Source organism: Conger conger, chromosome 8, assembly GCF_963514075.1.
Source record: "Conger conger chromosome 8, fConCon1.1, whole genome shotgun sequence".
In the NCBI taxonomy this organism is placed as follows: Eukaryota; Metazoa; Chordata; class Actinopteri; order Anguilliformes; family Congridae; genus Conger; species Conger conger.
In genome coordinates, this window is record NC_083767.1 from 7,454,128 (window position 1) to 7,475,362 (window position 21,235).

General features: G+C 49.9%; 1 protein-coding gene across 1 annotated transcript in view; it reads right to left on the reverse strand.

Moving 5' to 3' along the window:
* The window catches only part of LOC133134809 (forkhead box protein P2-like), a 139,266-nt gene that overhangs the window by 14,621 nt on the left and 103,410 nt on the right, over positions 1-21,235 (reverse strand). The window contains 8 exon segments of the mRNA XM_061251241.1: positions 262-463; positions 5,546-5,629; positions 7,384-7,471; positions 15,676-15,780; positions 17,674-17,693; positions 17,695-17,870; positions 19,784-19,847; positions 20,462-20,566. Of these exon segments, the coding sequence (XP_061107225.1) occupies positions 262-463; positions 5,546-5,629; positions 7,384-7,471; positions 15,676-15,780; positions 17,674-17,693; positions 17,695-17,870; positions 19,784-19,847; positions 20,462-20,566 (844 nt within the window).

Genomic DNA, 21,235 nt, shown 5'->3' on the forward strand with positions numbered 1-21,235 from the left:
AGTTGAGCAATGTTAGCCGAAGATGCTAGCCGTAACGATGCTAGCGCATGGCGCTATCTTTAGCAACGCTAGTGAATGGCGCTCGGTAGAGCATTGTTAGCAGACGGCACTAGCTGAAGCATTGCTCGCGGATGGTGCTAGCTACAGCAATGCTAGTGGATGGCAGTAGGCAGGGCAACACTAGCAGATGGTGCGAGGAAGCGCAATGCTAGCAGGTGAACGGCGAGGCTGTCGCGCGGACGTGCTAGCCGGCGGGCGTACCTGAGGACATGGGCACGGAGTACTTGTCGGAGTGCCGCCTCCGGATGGCGCCGACCCCCGGCACGCTGGCGGCGCTGAGGACGGAGGGCACCTGGGACAGCGGGGTGACGGGGGCCGTGGGCGTGGTGGGGGTCTGAGGTAAGTTGGGAGGGGAGGCGGAGGGTAGGTTCTTCGACATGGTGGCGCTCGACACCAGGTTGAGCTGCGGGGGGAAAGGGGGTGGGGGTGGGGGGGGAGTGAAACAGGAGGTGGTGGGGGGGGGGGGCGGGAACGGGAACACAAGAGTGAAAGGAGGAGAGAGAGGGAGGGGTCGGAAAAAGGGAGAGGAAGAGAGGTTTAGAAAAGAGAAAGAGAGGGAGAGAGGGAGGGAGAGGGAGAGAGGGGGCAGGCTTTTTAGAAAGAGGCGCTGACAGACGAGAGCAGATTCAGCGACTGCAGCTGCACTCTCCCCGGTAACAAGCTGCGGAGGAAGCAGCCAATCTGGGCTAATTACAGGATGAAATTGTATCATAAGAATTCTAATTAGAGCACACTGTTAGAGATTATCTAATGATCTGCTCCGGTGTTATCGCAGCCATCTCAATCCAGTACCCAAACCCTGCCCCCTCTCTCTGCGCGGGGACCCCCCCAACACCAGCGCGTCTGAATGGAGCCCCTGGTCCCGTTCCCAGTCCCCAAATTAAATCCTGCCACATCAGCCTCATCATTAAGGCCTCCCAGAAACGTGCGGCTGTAATCCAAGTGCGTTTTTTTCTCTCTTTTTCTTTCTTTTTTTTTTTTTTTTTATAAATACGTTTTTTACTTTCGGTTCCGAATCTCAGCTGAGAGGCTCCAGCCGACTGGAAAATTTGCCCCTGACCTTCCCGTCTCCGTATTAATTCCCCGGAATGGTTAATGGCATGGCGACACATTCCAAACGAAATTGTCTTAATTGCAAATTAGCCAGAGGACGCTGGTAATGCGCAAATTAAATATGATTGGAGCTAGCGAGAGGGGAGAATCGGTACGCTACGTCCCCATTAGCAATCATTTGTGCCACGTGTTAACAAATATAATGAAATGTCAGGTTTGCCAACTCTATTGGAAGTATCATTTTCAACTGACGATTAGTGTCGCTTAACGCTGACGAGCTGGTGCTCTGGAAAAGGAGCATCGCACGATTAGTATTTTATTTGATCCTTTCTCCGCCTTCACAACAAATTTGGGACGACCAATCGTACTCGTCGTTAGCGGCCACTGCTGCCTGGGTCAATTACGTAATAGTTTTGGATTCAATTACTTTTCTGTGCTCAATTGATCTTGTCTGGTGCAATTAAGCCAATCTCGAAGACCAAAGTATTATTATTTTTTTTGTATTTGAAAGGTTCCAATACACCAGACACGCTCAGCATAGCGAAGAAAAGTATTTGAATTCGAAACAATGATATGTTTGACCCAGGTCTGGCACAGACATGAGTCAGAGGAAGACTGTTCATGTGAAGATTAACAGCTTGTGAGCCCAACTGACCAACAGGGGGTGCTAGTTTATGACGAGACACTGCCTCCCCAGCTGACTGAAAACCCCCCTTCTTTGGGCGATGTTGGCGGCACATTTAACCTGCTCCTTAACTGATACAGTGCGGTACCTTACAGACTACAAACAGTATTTACCTTTAGGGATAAAACCGGGGCCAAAATAATGCTGTTCACCTGTGAACACTGACACAACCATCAGCTGAGATACAGACGCACTCGGAGAAAAGAATAAAAGATACCAATCAGGCTGACGCTGTCGAACTGCGGCCCTGACCGCGGGATTGTGGAGAAGAAAGCCGCGGAGAAACGACAGAGCTACGGGCTCAGGGGCTTGATTCATCAGCTTTGTGGGTTTTTAACACACAACAAATAAGCAGTTTTGTCGGGGAACAGAAACAAGCATATGGCGGCTAATTGTTCTTTCTTGGGCGACAGCCAGCTGAGAAGCATTAGCGCTGTTATAACGAGGACAGACAGCGCCCTGGGCACCCCCTGGCGTATCGCATCAAAATAACCGTGCGAACGCGCTCCCTTCAACCGCAAAACACGACCAAACCACCGCCAGGTCGACCTACGGTACAGACCATACCGCCTGACTGCTAAACCAGTCTGCTCTGATACAGAGAGTGCGCTCCCTTCAACCGCAAAACACTACCAAACCACCGCCAGGTCGACCTACGGTACAGACCATACCGCTAAACCAGTCAGCTCTGATACAGAGAGAGTGCGCTCCCTTCAACCGCAAAACACGACCAAACCACCGCCAGGTCGACCTACGGTACAGACCATACCACTAAACCGGTCTGCTCTGATACAGAGAGAGTGCGCTCCCTTCAACCGCCAAACACGACCAAACCACCGCCAGGTCGACCTACGGTACAGACCATACCGCCTGACTGCTCTGATACAGAGAGAGTGCGCTCCCTTCAACCGCAAAACACTACCTAACCACCACTAGGTTGACCTACGGTACAGACCATACCGCCTGACCGCTAAACCAGTCTGCTCTGATACAGAGAGTGCGCTCCCTTCGACCACCAAACACGACCAAACCACCGCCAGGTCGACCTACGGTACAGACCATACCGCTAAACCAGTCAGCTCTGATACAGAGAGAGTGCGCTCCCTTCGACCGCAAAACACTACCAAACCACCGCCAGGTCGACCTACGGTACAGACCATACCGCTAAACCGGTCTGCTCTGATACAGAGAAAGTGCGCTCCCTTCAACCGCAAAACACTACCAAACCACCGCCAGGTCGACCTACGGTACAGACCATACCGCCTGACTGCTAAACCAGTCTGCTCTGATACAGAGAGTGCGCTCCCTTCAACCGCCAAACACGACCAAACCACCGCCAGGTCGACCTACGGTACAGACCATACCACTAAACCAGTCTGCTCTGATACAGAGAGAGTGCGCTCCCTTCAACCGCAAACTGTTCTGAACCACAGCCACACAGCCTCTTTAATCACAGGCCTCTTTAGCCATCCACCACATCCTGAGTACACTGCCTTCAACTGCTAACTCCTCTGAACCTCTACTGGACCAGATTACAGTACGCTACCTTGACTGTAAACCGTTCTTTTCAGAGTTTTCACCACGTCCTGCCAATGAATGACCGCACAGACTTTTCTGAGCCAGCGAAAGGTCCTACAACCTTAAAAACCAACTCCAGCCTCAACGACCTACTGTTCTTTTCTGTGGTTTCGATCACCTTACAGTTAGATCACACTTTCCGTTCTGTTCTGTGATCTCCCAGGAGAATACTCGCGTGTTTGTAGTCTTTACGGTACGAAACGTCCACATAATTCGGCAAGGCCAACATCAAGGAAGCAAGCCCCGCCGTTTTCCCAGAATACACCTCTCCACCTTGATCCGTCACACCGCACAGCAACACGGGCGGGTCAAGAGAATGGCAACTTGTAATTCCACGCTGGAAGTCGGGCGAAGAAGCCAACACGGGCGGTAAACATCCCGCGGGGCCTGGTGAGAAGGCCCTTTTATAATAACCGCGCACACAGACGCTGTTGTAGCGTGTGTATTCACGGCGTTTTCTCCTCGTCTTCCCAGCTCTGGTAACAGGCGTAACGTGTTTGCGGGCGGCGGTCCGACGTCGGCAGAACGGAATTTATTAAATCTCACCGACAGCCGGCGTGTAAGAGGCAGGATGAGCACGCAGTTACCTCTGCCCATCTCAGTACGTCCAGGATAGGGTAAAACTCATTATCCCGGGCTCCCAGCGCAGATAACTTTGATTCTCATCCAACCATACCATGGCCAAAAGGTAGCATTTAATGAAGCACCGTTCAGGGAGCAAATGAGGTCATATAACAGAGAGAGACGCGGGCACCTTGTGTTCCAGCGCCGATAGCTTTTAAGGGTGGCATGATGAACCAACACAGCTCATTTCACCCTCCTAATAAATTCATACTATTAATATTTATCAAATGTGTGGGCTGTTTCAGATCACACTCTGCATATGAGAGCGTAAATCTCCACCATGATATCAATTATGAAGCTTCTCTTCAGCAGCACATAAATTGTATTTTTTTATTTTTCTGTTGTATATTATAGCCCTTGCATTAAAGTGGGCACGGTGGAAAGGCACTCCACATCTCCCGCTCCACTGGGAACCCTAAACTGTGGCTCCATTTCAGTCCGTTCAACTAAGAATTCTGCATTAATTGCCCGCCATCAAATGCAATTAGCAATTCTTTCATGTGTGGTTTATGTAATGTAATACTTAATTTACATTATTCATTCATATTCTGTTTTGGATTATAGGCTGAAAATTCGTTATTAGTGTAGATGTAACCACGCTGCTGGAGTTTTGAAAAAAAAATAAAAAATACTGATTGAATAATTAATTGGAAAAAAAAAAGAAACGAGCTGCACATTCCTTACGGATTTATGGGGTAATTATTCTATCTTGTGATTATCTACTTTATATGATAGCAAGTGATGAGGAAAATTATTCTATTGAAATGAGAGTTTCTCAGCAGCTGCAACATAATACAATGTTTTGTCCTCAAAATATTTTAAGTGTCTGGTATTTTCATATGAACAATTACAACCAAAAAATATTTGCTTGGTGGTTTACACTTGGTATAATTTTTTTGGACATCAGCAAGCAAGTGAATCTAAATACAAACTCTAGACACATTGCGCACCGTAAACTGTATGTATACTTTATGTAACCGCATACGTGTGTACACACACACACACACACACACACACACACGCTCGCGACAAAAGGACACCACCGCTATTTTACTTCAGATGATGTTCAACAGCGTCTGTAACTTAAATACCAGTATATTTTTTTCTTGAAAATGATTGCCCATACAGATATCTTTGGGCTCATACAGATATAAGTGCTACCTTAAGCTCAATCGGCAGCCAGCAGGTTGTTTTCAGCAGCGCGGCTATTGCAGGCAGACAGGCCGGCATTACAGGCCACACACTCCAAGTCTATGATTTGCACACTTATGGGGGCCGTGCCTCTCCCAGTGTCACTTACAGCTGAGATCTGATAGGATTTGTATAATATAGTATGACTTCTAAAGAAGCAGACAATTTAAAAATCCTATTGCTGCCTTCATTTCATTTCATTTCATTTTTCTTTTTTTTTTTTTTTGCTTGGGTGGTCATTCACGTTATGATCGTTTTTAACTCTTTTTTTTTTTAACGCTGGCCGCCACACCGTTCATTTCCCCCCAGGGCAGCGCCCGATGTGCTGTTTGCACAGCAGCAATATGCACTCACCGGTTTAGGAGACGGTTTGGGCTCGGAGGGTCTCATGTGCAAGTGGGCCATCATCGCCTGAAGACGCTCACGCTCTTTAGAAAGCTGTGGAGAGAGGGAGGGAGAGAGAGAGGGGGGAGGGAGAGAGAAGGAGAGAGGAAGAGAGGGAGAGAGAGAGGGAAGGAGAGAGAGAGAGAGAGAGAGGGAGAGAGAGAGGGGGGAGGGAGAGAGAAGGAGAGAGGAAGAGAGGGAGAGAGAGAGGGAAGGAGAGAGAGAGAGAAACAAGAGCAGTGTTAGAAGTGAGCGAATGGGTGAGTCTTCCACAGCAGTACATCTTGTCAGCGAGCGTGTCTCTGAGTCTCTGTGTAATGAACCCTGCCAGTGCCCAGCACAGCCCAAACAGAGGAGAGTCTGAGAGAGAAACAGAAAGAAAGAAAAAAAGGGAAAGAAAGAGAGGGGGAAAGGAAATAGAGAGTGAGTGAGAGATAGAAAAGGAAATAAGGAGAGAGACAGAGAGAGGGAAAGGGGAAGAAGGAGAGGGGGAAAGGGGAAGGGGAGAGGAGAGAAAGAGACAGACAGAGAGAGGGAAAGGGGAAAGGGAGAGCGAGCGTGTGGGACCTGGCAGAGTGCAATAAAAGGTCAGCCAGAACAAATAACACTTCATCTTTTTGTCAATAGCGGAATTTGGGTCAGGTAGGCTCTGACAGTAACAAGTTACCGGGCCATAAATTAGGAGGTGCTGGGTGTCTGCTGAAAGTCCTGTGGACACAGTTAGGACAGGAGCAGAGCTGGCAGCTGTGGGGAGGTGAAGGGTCCTCCACGCAGGAGAGCCTGGGAGGACCGGGGAGGCCCCCGCCCCCCCGCTCCGGCCCCCCGGCCCCTCCGAGGGCCCCCGCAGCACGCCATCATCAATCTAATCCAGCAGAGTGACAGGGACCAGCCCGGACCCACAATGCACCGGGGCTCATTACCTCTGGCCAACCTCACAGGCTCCGGAAAAAACAACTGCTGTAATTGGTCAGACTCTTCGAATAAATTTTTTTTGTGTTGGTGTCAGCAAAAAAATTATATTTTTTTCAACAATATATTAATAAAAATATATAAAGAACGTTTTTTTTTTTTCGCTCCTTTCCTGAATTCAAACCCAACAGAATGTCCGCAAAAAGGTAACACTGAAAATGAACTGTGATTCTACTCCACTCCCAGAGACTCTGAACGTGCGGTTTTGTATAATATTTTGGCAGGTATGTGGCGACACTGTACAAATTCAGTTCGTTCTCTAAAGATGGCACCGTGCTGGCTAATAATGTCACTCAATTACCGGACTCATTTTCTGAGCCCCACGTCAGATTAATAAGGTTGCGCTCCTTCCACTGGAAATAGATCCCGTCTACTGAGCGTTCTTCAGGTGCGAAACCCATCTCAATTAATGCACACCAGGACACACGGCTTTGCCTTAAAGTCTCGAGGAAAGAAAAATAAGCACAATCTTAATTATATTTTGAAAAAGAAACTGACAGCTAGCACAGAAGTGTAAAGCTTTCAGCCAGGCTCAGATGGGCAACAAAGACAAAAGAAATGAACATTTTTCCCACTTCTAAACTACACAACAGCCAAACTTTCTAGTTACTCTGTAAACAGGTTCTATAAACACACATTTCAAACACACAAATGCTTGTCAACAAAATTGTACCCCTAGCCAGCAATATATAATTCATTATGCACATATTTTTACCCAAAGAGAATGTTACTTGAAATTTGATCCTTGAAGAACAGAAATGTACCGCGACTGTGGCTGTATTCCTGAGAGTGTGTTGTGTAACGGTGTGTGTGTCTGCTCATTGAGGATGGAGACCCACCTGGATCTCTAACTGCTGCACCACCTGCATCTGCACCCGACACTGCGCGGTGCTCCGGTCGTCAAGCGCGTGCTCGTTGTTAAGGTGCCTGAAAAAGAGCGGGAAAACGGGCTGTTAACCCACGTCCTTCAAACGGATGGGGTCACGGGCCGGAGCTGAACACATGGAGCTGAACACACACAGCTGAAAACAGAGAGCTGAACACACAGAGAGCTGAACACACGGAGCTGAACACACGGAGCTGAACACACGGAGCTGAACACACAGATCTGAAAACACAGAGCTGAACACACAGATCTGAAAACACGGAGCTGAACACATGGAGCTGAACACACAGAGCTAAACACACAGAGCTGAAAACACGGAGCTGAAAACACGGAGCTGAACACACAGATCTGAAAACACGGAGCTGAAAACGCGGAGCTGAAAAGAGCTGAAAATCTCCCTCGTTTCAGAGAGCCTCTCCCGGCGCTCGAAGGCCAGGCTGAAGATGTAAGCGGAAGGCGTAAAAAGAGAGAGCTGTTTGAACCCTGGCCGGCGCTAAAGGCGCACACAGGGCCGTAATTAAAGCTCACGCACGCACAGCGACTCCAGCACCTGTGAAGCTGCCACCCGCATCCCAGCATGCTTTGCGCCGCGCCGCATCTGGATCACAAAGCAGAACTTTTGTTCTATTGTGACAGATGCTGGCAGCAGGTTCAGACTCTGCGGTGGAAATATTACAGGCTTTACTTGCTGATCAGGTGTGCCCTTTACTAGATTAGACACAATAATCTACCACAGGTTCAGCAGCAAACATACAACAAGCACTGCACAGTCTATTTCATTAAAATACTCCCTCTACCCTACAAACAAATACAAAAATAAATAAATTAATAAACCTGGAATATTATAATGGTTTCCAGGTGACAAATATTCACAACAGAAATTGACTTTTTTTTGTGCTCTTCGTGCACTGTTCTAAAGATTTTTCATAAACGCGATCAATAATTTAACTGGAGTCACATTTTACAAAATGCTTCTTTCACACACAACCCCCCCCCCCCCCCAGTCGACATATTTAACGGACCTTCTCTCATTAGAATAAAAACAGCGCAGACAGCCGGCACTCCCGCAGTCAATGAAGGCTTGACTTGATTGGATTTTGTCTTTGGGACACAAAAGAACCGAGCCATTAAAATAGACCTTTATTCTGCGCCGCGCGGAGGGGGGAGAGGTTTTAAAAGTGTTGTGATGTTCGGTAATGAGCATCTATCTAAATTATCATTGGTGACAAACTCACAAAGCTCTCCGCGAGGACACGGTTACAGAATGCCAGAGCTGCCACTTCCCCGGTGGTAATTACAGGTTAGCTTGCAGGCCCCTGCCCGCGGCGAGCGTGCCCGGGTTCCACGCGCGGGTTCCACACGCCGCCGCGGCAACCTCCCCCCCCTCCCCCCCTCCGCCGTATCCTTTCTTCCCGCGTCTTGCCTTACTATTGTTTATCCGCGATATGCAAAATAACACGGCCTATTCATTACCCTACCTAATTACGCCAATCACGCGTCGCGGGCGGGGGGGGGGGGGGGTGGGAGGGGCTCGGACAGCACAATGGCCCGATCACCGCGTCGCGCATTACCATTAAATTACGCCTTTTGTGCCGCGGCGTCGTTTTTTCATTTCGCTCCCGTTTATGCTTTTGTAACCGTTTCTTTTTGACTCCGGAGCCCGCGGATCCTCCATTATGGATGGGGGGGGTGGGGGGGGGGGGGGGGGTCGAGACCAGGCTCGCGGAGCCGGAATGGCGGCCCGGCTCCACACCCCGTGCCTAATTGCCGTTTCCCGGATGCATATGCAGGGGGACATTTCATTAATCATTTAATCACGTCGCTCGCAGGAACGCAGGAACTAATGTTGCAAATACCCTTTTCATTTCACTGCTCATAATGCTATCTCCTGCACTTGATATATGGCATGTCAAATTATAGCTGCTTCACATGGGCCGGGCGGGGTTTTTATTTAACATCAAATGTTATCTCTCTCAACACACTTTGTTACAAAATCTTTATTAAGTTTTGTGCTTAACGCCTGCTATCTGCGTTTCCCTGGCCTTCAGTGTGCGGGTCTGCAGATTCTGCACTACCTGACACCGTCCTACCGACCTGCTCTCCTCTAGCCGGCCTGTTAACAAGGCGATTACACACAAATTACTGCAGGTCTATGAAATATTTAAGTGCATCCTACTCCACTATGCATTAGTAAAAGCACAGAGGGGTGTGCTATCCGGAGGGTGTGCTATCCGGGTTAGCCGCAGACTCCGGCCTGGCCTAATGAGCTCAAACACAGCCCTGAGAACGCAGGGAGCGGAAAACCAGGCCCGGAACAGCCACTGCAGCTCAAACACAGCCCTGAGAACACAGGGAGCGGAAAACCAGGCATGGAACAGCCAGTGCAGCTCAAACACAGCCCTGAGAACGCAGGGAGCTGAAAACCAGGCCCGGAACAGCCACTGCAGATCAAACACAGCCCTGAGAACACAGGGAGCGGAAAACCAGTGAGTGGAAAACCAGGCCCGGAACAGCCACTGCAGATCAAACACAGCCCTGAGAACGCAGGGAGCTGAAAACCAGGCCAGAGCCTTCAAACAGCCGGCCCCCAACACACACTCCGCAAGCCGGGAGTAATTTATGGGTCACTTTATCGGAATATTGATTTTTATTTTGAGAATGGAATAAATGATGTGATGGGTTTGAGTCTCTGTAAAACAGAGAGGGCCGAGAGAGAGGGAGAGAGAGAGGGAGGGAGAGAGAGAGAGGGAGAGGGAGGGAGGGAGGGAGAGAGTGTCGAGGGAGAAAGACAGAGAGAGCGATAGAGAGGGTGAGAGTGAGGGAGAGAGAGTATTTACTGTGTGTTTTAAAGCACTCAGACAGATACATCTTTCTCAGAATAATGGTAAATAATGCAATTGTTCTATTTACAGCCTGTAGGCCCTGTAATGTTTTTTCCTGGAGTTTCCGGTGTGTTCGGTGTTATTTAGAGCTGACAGGAGGGTCTGAGAGGAGAGCATGGCCGCCCTGTTAAGAGCGCACGCATGTTAATCAGCAGACAGCCAATTAAAACGCAGGGCAGGGAATGAGAGGTTTGACCCCCCCCAGCGTCAGGCTTCCCGTTACCCAGCGAAGCTCAGCTCCATCGCCGCCGTCTCCGGCCCAGGCTCGCCGTTAGCCTTAGCGGCCCTCGCTCCGGTCGATGCGTCCGCGGGCGCTGTTGCTTTTTAAAGGTCCTGTCACATCAGGCCGGGGCGTCCGTGCAGCTGCCCATCAGAAAGCCACAGCGCGGGGGTCTAATTAAGGACCCCGGTCAGGCGAGCGAGCGGGGAGCGGTCGAGTGAGCGGTCAGGCGAGCAGTCGGGGAGCGGTCGAGCGAGCGGTCGGGGAGCGGTCGGGCGAGGGGTCGGGCGAGCGGTCGGGGAGCGGTCGAGCGAGCGGTCGGGGAGCGGTCGGGCGAGGGGTCGGGCGAGCGGTCGGGGAGCGGTCGGGGAGCGGTCGGGGAGCGGTCGGGCGAGGGGTCGGGCGAGGGGTCAGGCGAGCGGTCGGGGAGCGGTCGAGCAAGGGGTCGGGCGAGGGGTCAGGCGAGCGGTCGGGGAGCGGTCGGGGAGCGGTCGGGGAGCGGTCGGGGAGCGGTCAGGGAGCGGTCGGACGAGCGGTCGGGCGAGTGGTCGGGGAGCGGTCGGGCCCGCCCTGCGCTGGGGGCTGCGGATCGTAGCGGCGGTAAGCGGCGGGCAAACACACTGCCGCGCGTGTCATCGATCCCGTTCCTGGAAAGCAGCGCAAAGTGAAATCCGGACTGCGTGTTAACGCTGGTGACGGGGCTCTTTATTACTGCCCTGTGACCCCCCCCCCACCCCTTACCCCCCAGATATATGTGCGAAGGTCGGGGAGAGAGGAAATCGATAAAGACACTAAGCCACACGGAGGCACCTTATAAAACCATATACTCTCCAGAACAACACACAAACGCATCAGCACAGTATCTCATTTATACTCAATATACTCTCTAAGCCCGTCACCAACATTAGCCTTCATAATCTACTGCTACCCAGTATTTCAATTACTCTTAAGTTATTGGAAATGCATTATTATAAACCAAGAAGATATAAAACCAGACAGCCTATTAGCATTAGCCTTTTAATCTATCCTGGCTGAGAGTAAATCAGCTGGGTATGTGTCATGCAAACTCACAGGCATGTTCAGCCCAATTAAATCATGTTCAGTACAGAACACTTTACAGAAACGTCTCCATCAATGAACCCATACTTATACGCTATAGACATATGATGAAATATATATGATGGTCATATATTATTCACGTACGTGTTTTTGAACTGTCACACACAAACACACATGCATGGAACGCTCATACGCATGGAAGTACACACACACACACACATAAACAATACACTCAATCTATTGTGACATCACATAACCGCTATTCCATTCCGACATCACATAAATGTCTTGGCATTCTGACATCACATAAACACCATTCCATTCTGACATCACATAAACAGTGTTGCATTCTGACATCACAGAAATGCTGCTCCATTCTGACATCACATAAATGCCGCTCCATTCTGACATCATATAAATGCTACTCCATTCTGACATCACATAAACGCTGTGCTCCAGACTCTGAAAAGCAAGCCTACCTCTCCCTTCTGACATCAAATAAACAACAATCCTGACTTTCACAGCGGGACGCCTGACACGTCTCCAAAAACATGAAAGAGCACCTCATGACACTAACCAAGCTATGTAAGAGCACACAGGCTCACTCTGTACCGGGGATCACACTCCGTAAGATACTGTCTGTCTCCTTCAGATTACTGTACACAGATCACACTCTATATGATACTGTCTCTGCCCTGCAGACGCGACAGGGATTAGGCTTTATTCACATGCATGGCTGCTAGGGGTACTGCTGTGCTATTTACCCCCATGTCATCACTTTCTAAGGGGGTGGGGAGTATTGCTTTGTCACGTTGCTGGGTTTCCACCGGCCAATCACGTATGCTGACAAGTGGGCCTGTTTTCTTGTGAACCACATTTTCTTTGGTCTAAAATAAGGGCTGCGCTTGCGATACACCCAGCTCAGCTGTCTCAACAAATATCCCCAAGCAGCATAATCAGGTGAAAAAATCACCTTGAAGCAATCTCAGACTATTTACACCCCCTTGTCCCACTTTGAGAATTGGACCTGAGACATCTCCATGAAATATGCAGCAGACACGCAGAGCCAGCCGGTCTCAGGCAGGGCTGCAGGAAACAGGGCTGCAGGAAACAGGGCTTTAGGAAGTGAAGGCGCGGAGACTCGGACAGGGGGGGAAGGATAATCTTCTCCCATAATGCTGGGGCACAACCGGACCATGGCCCGAGCAGCAATGCCTGCCCTGAAATACACACTCACACACACACACACACTCACACACACACACACACACACACACACACACACACACACTCACTCACACACACACACACACTCTCACACACACACACACACACACACACACACACACTCACACACGCACACACACACACACTCACACACGCACACACACACTCACACACGCACACACACACTCACACACGCACACACACACACTCACACACACACACTCACACACGCACACACACACACACACTCACACACGCACACACACACACACACACTCACACACACACTCACACACGCACACACACGCACACACACACTCACACACGCACACACAAAGACATACACTCACACACACACAAAAACACTCTCTCACACACACACACACACACACACCTCAGGGACCGTATACACCCTCTTATCAACTAGCTTGTGTCAGACCCACAGTGCTAGACTTCACTTTAGTTTACACCCTGCTGTAAAATCCAGCTATGCCAGCTTGGAAATTGAGCTGGTAATGTTGGTCATAAGCTAGTCTAGCTGGGTATGAGCTGGTCAACCAGCATGGCCAAACTGGCCATAAAGCTGGTCTAGCTGGGTATGAGCTGGTAGCTAGTCAACCAGCTCAAAGCCATTTCAAACCATGTCAAGCTGGGAGCTGGTCTGAACTGGTCAACCAGCTAAACCATGTCGAGCTGGGAGCTGGTCTGAACTGGTCAACCAGCTACCTAGCTTGAACTGCTTTTTTTCGGCTGTCACCAAGCTGCCCCTAATTTCATCCGTGTGAACATCGACTGACTGACTGACATTAAACCCAGAGCCAGCCAGCGGGGGATGAGCTCCCCCCTTGTGTCTGGTTCCTCCCAAGGTTTCTTCCTCTCCGTCACCAAGGAACAGTGTTGTGACAATTGTTTGTGAAACGCACTACAGAAATACATTTTGATTCGATTTGATATAACCTCAATAACATGGAAGCTGAAGTCTCCAATGACATCTTTTAGTGAAAACAGCTGGGACGAGAATTAAGACCATAACCCCATGATAAGCCCAGAGAAATGGCTACGCGTATTGGTGTTCACGTAGATACGACCGGAACAAGTATTATATTTCATAAATATGTGCCGGCTTGCCGTCGAGATTCAGCGCAAAATGTCATCAGGATATTTGTTTCAGCAATACAAACTGAAATGGAATCAAAAATATTTAGCAGACGGAATTATTTACATCTGTGTGAATTCCGGCCTGACTGTGACATGTTTGAAAACCAACACATAGTGAAAAATATATTTATCACATTGTTTTGATGAGAGATTGTGAACCAATTGGAATTCACTAGCATATTTTGACCAGATGCTACATATGCAACGTGTCAACTACTCCATGACTGTGAAACTCAAGAGGTTATAGAAAGTACAACTGGCTGACTGATAGTACTGTATTTCGGTAAGTCATAAACATAAAATATAAGACACATCATTTCCATTTAAAAAAATCAATTTAAAAATGCAAAAGCTATGAAAATTCCCCTGATTTCTGTGTGCATTTACACGACGTTTACACCTACAAAGCACTGCGAATGAATTAACTCAGGCTTGATTACAAATCAAATTAAAATATTCGAATGAATTATTTGTCTTTTACCAACACGGGCTCATCCTCCGCAGAGTAAAACCTGATAACCTGTAATCTGCAGCGCTGTGAAAACCACTTCTTTGATGTCCCCGCTAACATCGTGCTGACAAAGCAGACCAATTAGAGCAGAGCTAATTAAGTAAATTGTTGTGGGATCAGGTCGGGCTCTGTCAGTCTGCCGGGGCTCCATGACAACGCTCAATTCAGCCATTGTGGAGCTGCCATGTACGCCGGCCACCATTAGCCTCCTGCATTCTCCCGGACCCGACGACGTTCCCCGCGGCCGGGGAGACGTTCCGCGCGCCGCGGATAATACCCGCAGCTCGACGGGATCTCCAGGTACGGGGCCTGTCCGTCTTTCAAGCAAAAAATAAAAGAAGCAAAAATCGAAAAGCAACAACAACAAAAAAAAAAAACCTTACTTCACTCTTGAAAATTGCGTGAGTGATACCTTTGCTTTTTAATCAACATCCGACAAAAATAATGCGTTTCGGAAGAGGTCTTTCAAGGAATTTTGAGTGTGAATGCCCTACATATTTGACCCATTCAAGTGCAGTACTTATTCCTAGAGAGCACCATTAAACCCCTTTCTTAATTAAAACACTTTAATTAGCAGTCAGCGGCAAATTATCCTCAAGTTAATCGTCTAACCGGAAAGCAGAAATCAGATGTGACACCTGCACAAATTGTACGGTGTTTCCGAATGGGGAGCTCTTCTCCAATAAAGACCTGTGAATATGCGTTTTCATTTTGAAATTGTTGCTGCTTGTCCTTCACACGGGCCTGTGCGCACTCATTGACGAGCAGATAGCAGATAGCGTATTTGTCTGGTGACGTATGGACATGTAGCGGTTTTAGCTGGGCTAGCTCGCCAGGGAACCAGAGAGAGGTGCGGTGAAGCAAAGGCCTTGTGGCAGGTAACCGTGACAACACTTTCTGATGACGCAAACCCTCTACTTTTTCATATAATAAGAAATGACATTGTCCTTGGCTAAGGTTGATTTTGGTAACACGCTTTTCTGTTGGTCAGTATGAGGCCCGATTTGAAATCTTTAAGCACACAACCTGTTAGCAGCTACACGCTAGCGTTGTGTCAGATGAGCCTCCTTCCCTGTCGTGATCACAAGCCATCATCATCATCATCATCATGAAATCCCTCATTTTCTCTGCAGGAGTATAAAAGGTTGACGGACGGCTGTGGCAGTTTAAATCGCCGTGGCGACCTACTTCAAAAACTGTCCGAAGTCGTCGCAGATGCTTTCACAGCCGGGCCATTTGCACACTCCGTGGCCGTAGAGGGCGTGCGAGGCACTCTGCTCCTCATGTAACGAGCTGTGAGAGAGAGCGAGAGACATAGGGAGATAGTCAGAGAGAGAGAGAGAGAGAGAGAGAGGGGGAGAGAGAGAGAGAGAGAGAGAGAGAGAGAGAGAGAGATTAGTCAATCAAACGATCAGAAAAAAACAAAAAAAATTTTAATGGAATAACCACTCAGACTAGGTTCCAATTAGGTCAGAAACAAGCCAGAATGATAATGAGGTTTTGGGGGACACACCTCTGGCTCTGAGTCTGATCACGGAATTACAGGTCTTGACATTTCACCTCCAGTATTGTGCTGCTGAACCACAATGTCCTTCCAAGCCCTTTGAACTTTGACCGTTGACATGTTTTTTCTGCAACTTCCTGAATCATTTACGAAGCTCCGGGTAAACAGTTGAAAAACGTCGCCCGAGGAAAACAAGGTAAAAGAAAAAACACGAGCGAAACATTGAGATTGAATGCCCCCTCGTCCTGGTTCCCAGCAGAACCGGGAGCAGGAGCGTATGACCCCTCGCAGACAGTGGATCCTATTAGAGGAGACGGTTACCCTTTCGGCTGAGCCTGGCCGTGGGCCTGGCAGACGGGAGAGCGCTCACTCACTGTTTTATGGCGGGAGTCTCCCTCGCATTGATCTGCACCACAGTGCATTATGGGAAGGAGCCAGCCTCTCCAGCTGGGTCTTTACGAGCAGCAGCACACCCCACCGTGAGGACACTCAGGGAGCCTGAGGCCCTCCTGCCATTTAAACTCTTATTTTGGACAGGGTGCGGTATTTTGGACGGGGTGGGGTATTTTGGACGGGGTGGGGTATTTTGGACGGGGTAGGGTATTTTGGACGGGGTGGGGTTGACGGGTGATTGGGAATGTTTATCGTTTGCGCGCTGTAGCTCTTTCCTTCTTAAACGTTAAACGTGCCTGTCGCAGGCGGCGTTCTACTTTAAATCAATTACAGAGACAACCTCAACCTACACGGAGGCCTACGTCTCTCCTACACGCTGATTCTGACGCGGAACAGCCTTAAATAACGCACACGGGGAGGAGACCAGCGTTACAGGAAGGCACTTTTGTACAGGCGGCTCTGTATATGAAAGGTCCATCTCCCGGATAAACATTATAAAAGCGCCCTGGCATCGTGTATTCTGTTTATATGACAAACAACGGAGCAGAGTAATTTCAGGAGAGGGGAAAAAAACACTAAATTGTTAATGCAGCGAGGTAACCTCAGCGAGCCGCCTCTCTCCCCTGCTTTTGATTCCCCGTGAAAAGCGCGTTACTAAACGCTGTCGCCGTCACAGAGGGAAGCGCTTCTCAGACATTAATCAACCGCTCGACAAACAAACAAATAAAACCCGCGTGTGTTCCCTGAAGGGAGAAAGCGAACGCGCTGTTCTGTTAAACACGAGGACAGGCCCTTCGCCTCATGCGGCTTTCTCCTCGCTTTTACAGAACGGGAGATTCGTGCTGCGAGCACGCGGGGGGAAAACACGAAGCAGCCAAAAAGTGCGAGTTTCAGTTTTGAAGCTCATTTCCTGTCTGGTTGAGAGAGGCTGCTCGCTAGCGCCAGTGTGGTTGGCTCTGGTATTGCAGGCGTTTCAGCCACCCTCTCAGCTTCAGTCAATGGTAACAATACAACCAATCACCAATCAATCCAATCACAAGAAAATGTAGGCACCGTATGTGTTTTTTCTTCACCTAATATCTCTCCGTGCGCCAATTTCTTAAGTTATTTAGATAGTATACTGTAACAATTTTTGGACAAATCCGGGCCAGTTTGCGTCTCACAAATGTGTTTAATACATTTAGCTGTGGGCTTGGTTGCAGGGGGGCGGAGGGGTTGAGGTGTGTTTACAGTGTAGCTAGAATGAAGGAGGAAACCGTGCTACGCTAGGCTAGGCTAGGCTAGGCTACCTCTCTCTGCTGGGCGTTGAGCGCAGACGCCTGCCCGTTGGCCAGGGGGTGGTGGGAGATGGGCGGCGACGCTTTGGAGATAGTGGAGGAGGTAGTGGAGGAGGAGTTGGAGGTGGTGAGGTCCAGGCCGCTGTGTTTCAGGCCCCCGTCGTCCATGTGAGAGCTGGTCACCTCCTTCCAGAGCTGCTGCAGCTCCGCTGGGCTCAGGCCCGCTGCCAACGCAACGCAGGGAAAACTTTACGCTTATATAGCGCCTTTCACACACGGCCTAAACGCAATTAATGCAGTAACAACTGACATGCATCACCTGTGACAGAATGAATAAACGCACACGGATACAAGCATAAGCCCCCCAGACACAAACGCATACACACACACACACACACACACACAGATAAAAGCCTCTCCTTCTCCTCACTGAAAGGAAATCAGGCAGAGAAACTAGTGTTAGGGAGAGAGAGAGAGAGAGAGAGAGAGAGAGAGAGAGAGGGAGAGGGAGAGAGAGAGGGAGAGGGAGAGGGAGAGGAGAGAGAGAGGGAGAGGGAGAGAGAGAGAGAGAGGAGAGGGAGAGAGAGAGAGAGAGAGAGGGAGAGGGAGAGGGAGAGAGAGAGATAGAGAGATAGAGGGAGAGAGAGAGGGAGAGAGATAGAGAGGGAGAGAGAGAGAGAGGGAGAGGGAGAGAGAGAGATAGAGAGGGAGAGGGAGAGAGATAGAGAGGGAGAGGGAGAGAGATAGAGAGGGAGAGAGAGAGAGAGGGAGAGGGAGATAGAGAGGGAGAGGAGTGAGATAGAGAGGAGAGGGAGAGAGAGAGGAGAGAGCTCTGCCTCTTTATTTTTCGGCCTGAGCGCGTCCTGCTCCCTTCGCGCCTGGCGGCCATCTTTTCCCGACCATGGCCTGAGAAACACGGCACAACTCAGCGAGCTGCCATGTTTTCCTCACCCGAGTGGCTGAAGCTGAAACAGCCTGTACCGCACGCTTACCTGGGCAGGGCTGCTGGTACCTGTCCAGAGTTCATGTCTCGCTGCAAGTTCATTATTCTACCGACGCTGGAGCCAAACTCCCAACAATCAAGTTTTAGACATAGACAATGTGTCTATGTACAATCCCCCTCACGCTCAGATGGAGATTCTGTTGCCAAAACCAGAACGGCACCCAGGACACTGCTGGAGGCTAGCGCTAGAACGCAACAAAACAGCGCCTGCCACCACACACACACACACCACTCACATCTCCCCACCGTCAGAACTCTTCTCTGCCCTCCCTGTGAGCTTAATTAACCGCCTTCAACGTCCGTCTGTTTATCTGTATGTCTGTCTGTCCATCTGTCTACCTGTTTGCCTGCCTGTATGTCTGTCTGTCTGCCTGCCTGTGTATCTGTCTGTCTGCCTGCCTGTATATCTGTCTGTCTGCCTGTCTGTGTCTCTGTCTGTGTCTGTCTGTCTCTGTCTGCCTATCTGTCAGTCTCTCTGTATGCCAGTCACTCTCTGTCTGCCTCTCTGTCTGTCTGTGTGTCTGTCAGTCTGTCGGTCTGCTGCCTGTCTACCTGTCTGTCTGTCTGTATGTGTGTCTGCATGTCTGTCTGTCTGTCTGTCTGTCTGTCCTCTTTGGTACAGGCAGAGGAGGCTGAGGTGTTTATTTCTCCACAGGAGAGGAGAGAGGAATGTTTACCTCACACGCCCTCGCTCCCTCCCTCCTCGCTCCCCTCCCTCCCTCTCTCTCTCTCTCTCTCTCTCTCTCTCTCTCTCCCTCTCTCTCTCCCTCATTACCGCAAAACAGTAAACAAAACAAAAACAACAACAAACAACAGCAGCAGTGGCAACAGCAGTGGCTGGGGGAGGGGAGGGGTGGGGGAGAGAGAGGAACAGCACAAAGCCGAGGAGAAAACAAGATGGAGAGAGGGAAAGGGCAGGAAGGAGGGGATGAGGGAGGAAAGAGAGAGAGGGGTCTCGGGCAGAGAAGGTTGTGGGGCAGGCCGAGAGTGTTCGCTCGGTCACGTGTCTGAGGCACTGGGGTGCTGGTGCTGGGCGTTTGGGGTCGGGGAGTGTGTGTGTTTGGGGTTAGGGCTACTGTGTGTGTGCGCGTGTGTGTGTGTGTTTGGGATGTGTGATGCAGGGGGCCCAACCTTGCTGCAGTGGCTGTCTGGGCAGCGAGGCCTGGCCGGGGTTAAGGTTAGGGTTGGAGTGTGTGTGAGTGTGGGGTTAGGGTTAGAGTGTGTGTGAGTGTGGGGTTAGGGTTCGGGTAAGAGTGTGCGTGTTTAGGGTTTAGGGTTAGAGTGTGTGTGGTGTATGGGGTTAGGGTTAGAGTGTGTGTGAGTGTGGGGTTAGGGTTAGAGTGTGTGTGTTTAGGGTTAGGGTTAGAGTGTGTGTGTGTATGGGGTTAGGGTTAGAGTGTGTGTGTATGGGGTTAGGGTTCGGGTAAGTGTGTGTGTGTTTAGGGTTAGGGTTAGAGTGTGTGTGAGTGTGGGGTTAGGGTTCGGGTAAGAGTGTGCGTGTTTAGGGTTAGGGTTAGAGTGTGTGTGAGTGTGGGGTTAGGGTTAGAGTGTGTGTGAGTGTGGGGTTAGGGTTAGAGTGTGTGTGTGTGTGTATGGGGTTAGGGTTAGGGTTAGAGTGTGTGTGGGGTTAGGGTTAGAGTGTGTGTGTGTATGGGGTTAGGGTTAGAGTGTGTGTGAGTGTGGGGTTAGGGTTAGGGATAGAGTGTGTGTGAGTGTGGGGTTAGGGTTAGCCGTTTGGGACCCTACCTTGCTGCAGCTGCTGGCTGGGCAGCGAGGCCTGGCCGGGGGCAGGGAGATCAGGCCCTGCCTCTGCAGGGTCAGCAGGTGCTGCTGCTGCTGGAGCTGCTGCATCTGGAGGAGCTGCTGCTGGAACACCAACTGCTGCGCCGCTAACTGCTGCTGCTAACACGGAGAGAGAGAGAGAGAGAGAGAGAGAGAGAGGGGGAGAAAGAAAGAGAGAGGGGGAGAGAGAAAGAGGGAGGGAGAGAGAGAGGGGAGAGAGGAGGAGAGAGAGAAAGAGGGAGGGAGAGGAGAGAGAGAGGGAGAGGGAGAAAGAGAGAGGGTGAGAGAGAAAGAGGGAGGGAGAGAGAGGGAGAGAGGGGGAGAGAGAGAAAGAGGGAGAGGGAGAGAGAGAGAGAGAGAGGGAGAGAAAGTGTGAGAAAATGAATGTGTAAATTACAAATCAACAAGCTTGCGTGTGACCTTACACTGTCGACAGTACCTCTGCCTTTTCTGACTCCTGTTCTCCACCTAAGTCTGGCACACTCCCCCTCTCCCTCTCTCCCCTCTCCCTCTCTCCTGCACGGCACACATTAACACCCACTTCAATCACAAGACCTGACATCATCTTCCTCACCTCCTCCTTCTTCTTCTTCTAATCTTCTTCTTCCTCCTTCCTTCTCCTAGAACAGGCACAAACCCTCTCTCTCTCTTCTTCTCCTGATACTCTTCTCTTGACTGCCTCAGAGTCTGTGTACTGTATGATATTTAACCAGGGATCCTCCTCCTCTTCTCTCTCTCTCTCTCTCTCTCTCTTCCTCTCTCTCTGCGTATTGCCTCTTAATTGTCTTG